The following is a 6,098-nucleotide window of genomic DNA, read 5'->3' as shown; positions in this document are numbered from 1 at the left end:
TATGGAATACAGCCATGTGTTGTGGGTCATGATGTAGCCCACACCCATTTCTCGAGAGGTAACCGTACTGTATAAGATACGAAGGCTTTGCTTCTGTCTAATTGATGCAAATTGAACATTTTTGCGCGAGTGGTGACGTCACGTAGGTGGAAAAAAATCTGAGGAAGCAGCCTGTGAATTTGGACACAACCTCGGATGCGGGTTCAAGGTCAAGGTTGTCCCCTCAACAGCGAAGATTCGCTTCTCTTTCTCTCTCTCTATTGAAAACTCCTCAGCTATCACCGATGTTTGACAACATCAGACAGTTGGTTTATCTATTTGAATTAGTTTTTACTTTTGTTTCTGGAAACTGATTTTTTAAAGGGAAAAACATCGGGGGGATGGGGGGGGTACTTATTTGTCATACTGCTGTAGTGCGGAGTTTCCTTGATGACGCAGAATATAGCGAAGACCCACCATTGGTTTAATACCGCCTACTCCGGCCAAAGCGCGTAATAGGACGTTGTTTTGACGTCAGATAAATTAGGTTTTTGTGCTGTTGATCGTTCAGGAAACGAAACGGGCACGACATCTTAAAACATAGCTATGTTGTATTTGACTCTTGGTGGGGTGCGGGGTGACATTCAGGAATATACTTTTGTTTTTTCAACGAATTACGTTTTATTATGCCGGTTCAATTCTTTCTGGCGCACGTGTTCCATGTTGGATTAATGAGGACATAGGGGCTTTCTATTTTCCGATGGTCCCTGAACTGTCCGTTCTCTGTTGTAACGTCGTACTGTCCTGATGAATGGCTTTTCAGTTTGATCAAAGCTTTTCCGCTCACGAGACGTTATTTTGACGTGAACTCAAAATCGCGGTAACATCGAATGATATTTATGACTGGATGATGTCAGCCTAACGCCACAAACGTTTCCTGGTGTTAATATAATAGCACAAGGTTATGTTAGTCGGCTAGTTAGCTAGCTACCTAGCCAGATAGCTACTAGCATTTTCGTAATTGTTTGGTTATCCATGGTTTAATTTGATCTATTGGTTAAATAAATACAAATATTTTTAGACAAAAAATTTAAAGTACCTTTGCAAAATGGACCTTAATTTTTATTCTGGACTTCCCGACGGTTGTGCTCAAAATGTTGATTCTGAGTTTTTGGGCAACCAAACATATGGTGGATACACCGAAGGAAATAAGGTAACCCAAACACATTTTTTTTTTGTTAAAACAAGTAAGGGGGGAAAACGAAATTTGTCATTTAATGCCAACCATGTGTTTCAGTTTTCAGAGGGCAGCGATAGTTATCTAACTATAGGTGGTGGCGCTCATCACTTTTTGTCCTCTGAGGTAACTGAATTCAAATATTTCACTCATTCCGCCTTTGAATGATACAAGATAATATAGCGCTATGGAAAGCCGTTTCAGCATTCGATGCCCCTAATAACCATATTAAGGTCCATGGACCTAGTCTGCTCATTGGCCTCACTAGCTGGACAAATAGACGATCGGCAAAACTACAAGTGGGCGTTTTAATTCTATTTGAGCCTGAAATGTCATTTCGTTGGGCCTAATAGTGCTACTAGTGCCGCAGTGGACATTACTATTGAGACACAGTCATTCTACTAGTTACGAGTGAAGCCTGGACCTAAAGCTTGATATTAAGGGCAACAACTAAAGCTCAAACGGCTTTCCAAAATGGGCACAATTTCTGACCGCCAAAAAACTGTTTTCTTCCCACCCAACAGCAGACTTTCCACACACCCAGCCTCGGAGATGAGGTTTTTGAGATTCCCCCTATCTCACTCGACCCAGATACGTCCCTAGGTATTGCTGAAGCAGTGTCTCACTTTGAGATGTCAAATGGGTCAGGTGGCACCGTGGGACCTTCGGGTTCTCGTAACCTGGTTAACAACTTGGTGGTGCAAGCTAATGATCCGTCTTTTGCATCCGCTTTTGTGAATAACGGCTCCCAAGGCCTGGAGCATCTGAACATGGGGGCCATGGCTCAGGCAAATGGAGGAGCCCTTCTCAGTTCCTCATCATTGGTATGTACTACACTTCCTAAAAATGCTATTTCCTCACATGGCTATTTACTTGAGGTGCGGATTGTACCCGTTGTCTATTGGGCGGCGGTGGACTATGTGTTATGGTACCTGGCCTTTTAATGGGACGTTAACCAACTGACTTTGACTCTTAATACCGCCTACTGTCACGTCACGGTTATAGACACCATCAATACTAAATGCAATATTTCAGATGCGTATCTGTCCCACGAATATTGTCTGCGGCAGTTTGGAACTAACATTTCTCTAATAAAAAACATGGCAAGAATCTAAATAAAACACATGAGACACACCAAAAATGCGGATCACTACAGATGTGTTTTGCTCACATAAATGTGAAGTATGGCCCCTGGGTTTTTTGAGTGAGTATTGCTTTGTCTAACTCTGCGCTTTTCTACTTTGTTTTCATATAATCAATCCTCAGGAGCTGGGTAACAGCGGCGGCTCCCATTTTGGCAGCTCATCCCCAATGACTATCGATGTTCAACTCGCCGATATTGCTCATGGGCTATTAGGAAGCGGTCAGCTGTCTACCATTAACCAGACGGAGTTGGCACTGGGTCTCGGAGGAGATTGCATGGGACCTCCCGCTGCGACCTCGGAACTGTCGCTGTCGGCGACACCTTCCCCGGGTGGCTCCTTACAAGATGAGGACATGGATGACTTTAAGGTGAAAGGTGTTTTACACGCAGACATTGCCGCCAATTCACACCTTTTACGTTTTCGCTGAACATTGAGGAAAGCCCTCATTTGAGTCTTTTCAAGAATTCAAGGGGTACCTTGCGATACGAGTTTAATTTATTTCATGGCCCAAATCATATTTCCCCATTGAAACGAATTGCATCACTTTCCTTTAAAAAAAAAAAAGAAAACGTTGCTTACGTGTCTGAGTTTTAACTGTATGTTGACAGGCGACCCGCATATTTGTATTCTGTGACTCTTTCAATATCACCTTGATGTTCCATGCTCTGTCTCACCTGCCCTGCAACTAAATGACGCTCTCTAATGTGTCTTTGTCACAGCGGAGTGTGCTGGTCGACTCCCCCATGTCTCTGCCCTCACCCTCGGTCCTCTCCCATCCAGCTGTCCAGTCTTCTGTCTCCCTCACAACTTCCAAAAGGGCCTCGGGGACACCACCCCCATCAGCGACGGCCACCAAAACAGGCCGGCCGAAGAAAGATCCCAACGAGCCGCAAAAGCCAGTTTCTGCGTATGCTCTTTTTTTCCGAGACACCCAGGCAGCCATCAAGGGCCAGAATCCAAATGCTTCTTTTGGAGAGGTGTCCAAAATTGTGGCTTCCATGTGGGACAGCCTGGCCGAGGAGCAGAAACAGGTGCGCGCATGCTTGCATGAGATGGGGGCGGGGGGGGTGGAGAAGGCGGAACTGCCTCCACCCCCCACAGATCACATTTATGATTTCAATCTGTTAAGTCATCATGAGTCTTTTAGCAAACATAACAAACAACGTTTTAGTGGGGGGAAAAAATCCAAGTTTCCCTTTAACTCCTTTAACTGCGCAGCCAAATTTCAAGTAACATTTTCACATTCTTATCAGTTGTCTGAATGAGGTCGACTATTCTGTGACGATATAACAAAAGAACACAAAAACGAATTGTACTAATGAAGGCCAATTGTATGGATGGACCTAACTCACTCGCTACGTTTCTTTTAGGTGTACAAGAAAAAGACTGATGCTGCCAAAAAGGAGTATTTAAAAGCTCTGGCAGCTTATCGAGCCAGTCAACTCTCACAGGTAAGATTGATTCAGCAGTCGGAGAATTCCCAGATTTTTTTTTTTAGCTCATTTTTCCGTCTCCTCTCACGCCTCAGTCCGCCTGCGAGGTGGTTGCGGCCGCACCTTCGCCACCTCCGCCTGATGTCAGCCAAGCTCCTGCAGCTGCCCCGCCTGTTAGTCACCAGGTTGTCCGTCCGGCAATTAATGTCGAAGAAAACACCATCACCAACATCTGTGCCTCCAACATCATTCTGGATATCCCAGAGAGGGCAACTCGTTCCCGCACGGGTGCAACTAAAACAGCGGCGGCCCCAGCAGCAGCCCCTGTAGCCGCCCCAGCAGCAGCAGCCCCCGCCGCTGCAGTCCCACCTCCCCAGACCATCACCAAGATCCTAATCCCCAAACACATGCTTCAGACTGGGGGGCGGATTGTCACCCTGCTGCCCGGTGGCCTCCACACCTTGCAGCCCACCTTCGTGGTGTCCAGCTCCCCTCGCCAGCCGCCACCCCTGCAGCAGATGCAGAACGCGCCCCCACCGCCGCCACTCCAACAAATGGCGCCGGCGCCGCCGCGCTTACTCCAGGCCAAGCCTCGGGAGGGAGGAAGCGCCACGGGACTCCCCGTGACCATCACGGCCGCCCCGCCGCCGCCGCTTCAGATCAAAATAGTTCCCGCCTCTTTGCAGAGAAAAGACGCGCAGCCCATTATCATCTCCACCGCGGCTGCGGCGGCGCCGACGGTTTCGGCATCCGCGCTTGCGGCAGGAGTGCAGGTGGTGAATTCTGCCGGGTCGGCTGGCCAGCATGACGACGAGGTCGTCTCGGAGGTGCTGCCTTCAGAAGAGGTGCGTCTTCCTTTTGCCTCGATTGAGATGTTTGTTAATTGCAACGTCTGGAGACCAAGTATAGACAAGATCAAAATGGGCTCACCTTTTAAAGTGTAGCGCATTTTCGGTTTATCCCGAAAAGTCACCCTTAGCCGTGGTACCGCCAACCTGTTGCGCGTCAGTTATCGCGGTGATAGGCGCAATTGTTGGCTCTGCATCCCCAGGGTAATGCTTTGCCATCCCATATTTCAGGATGAGATGGAGGTGAGCGAGCCATGCGAGGGTTCGGCTGTGCCGTGTGTGTGCGTGAGGTCCGGCTGCACAAACCCAGCAGTAGAGAGCGAGGATTGGGACAAAGAATATTGCAGTAATGAGTGCGTGGCCTCTCACTGCAGGTGAGTTTGCGATTCACCCACACAATAGCCACAAAACGGGTGCGCTGTTGTTGCGAGCATATAATGCATACGACACTAAAAAATACTATTTTTTTCTCTTTTGTCCAGTGATATTTTCAAAGCATGGTGCTCCATCAGAAACCAGACCATGGGAACGGTGAAATAAATGGCAGCCCTGCAAGATGATCAACTATTGTTGTACTGCGACTCGAACATTGTTACTGTTAAAGCCTGGCATTTTTTTTTTCGGTCTTTATACTCGTAAATAGGAATACGGCCTATAGTCAGGCACCGGGATTTCTTGGAAGCATCCAATGTTGTTCAGTAGAAGTTTTTGTGTTACTTTAATAATGTCTTGAAAAGCAATTGTAAAGTCTCGCTCCCAAGATGCGAAAACATTTTGCTATCAGAAGGTGATGAAAGTTACTCGTGTTTTACTCGGCAGTGTCATTTGGTTGCCCGCTTACTGACAATGTGAACGGTTGGCAGTTTGTGTCCGTGCCCTGCGATTGATTGACTGGCGGTCATTCACAGGGCGTTGTCCTCCTCTTGCCTGAAGTCAGCCGCGATAGGCTGGAAGCAGTATCGAAGATGGAGTTTATTGAAGAAATTACCCCTCGGTCTTTTTTTTTTTAGGTCTGTTCTGTCCGTAAGGCAACAGATGGTGTAGTTGTTTAGCTGGAAATGCCTCCCCCTGAATAAGGAAGTTTCGCTGTGCTCTTACTACAGTCCGACATTCGGTGCCAATTATTGCCAGCCGTACATTTTTTACAATCAAGAAGCTGCCACAATATAAATACAAATGGAAACCATGTTTTGAACAAGGACGTTTGCTTCAAAGTTTGATAAATGTGACAAGTACCGGCTGTCGTGCCGTAGTTTGGACTTCGTATAGCCACATAAGAGCAGGATGTTCGAAAATGGCTCAAAGTGGAAAGAGGAGCTGTGAAAGCAGACGTGTTCTATTCATGCTGCTTTTACAGGTCCATGTAGTCAAATGTACAGGAAACATGAAAATAAAGAATCTTGAACTCATCCTTGTTGGCGTATAATTATGGGTGCACCTGCACGGACGGAAACAA

General features: G+C 46.9%; 1 protein-coding gene across 1 annotated transcript; it reads left to right on the top strand.

Annotated features, from left to right (window-relative positions):
* The first annotated feature begins 397 nt into the window (after positions 1 to 397).
* On the top strand, positions 398 to 6,051 carry tox4a (TOX high mobility group box family member 4 a). Its single transcript, XM_052088763.1, has 9 exons — positions 398 to 1,192; positions 1,277 to 1,342; positions 1,741 to 2,040; positions 2,483 to 2,728; positions 3,081 to 3,392; positions 3,732 to 3,812; positions 3,890 to 4,639; positions 4,874 to 5,016; positions 5,125 to 6,051. The coding sequence occupies exons 1-9, from the start codon at positions 1,088 to 1,090 to the stop codon at positions 5,180 to 5,182; spliced, it is 2,061 nt and encodes a 686-aa protein (XP_051944723.1). The 5' UTR covers positions 398 to 1,087; the 3' UTR covers positions 5,183 to 6,051.
* Positions 6,052 to 6,098: the final 47 nt, after the last annotated feature.

Source organism: Hippocampus zosterae, chromosome 15 (genome assembly GCF_025434085.1).
Source record: "Hippocampus zosterae strain Florida chromosome 15, ASM2543408v3, whole genome shotgun sequence".
NCBI lineage: Eukaryota > Metazoa > Chordata > Actinopteri > Syngnathiformes > Syngnathidae > Hippocampus > Hippocampus zosterae.
The sequence above is the reverse complement of the archived record's forward strand: the minus strand, read 5'-3'. Positions and strand labels throughout refer to the sequence as shown.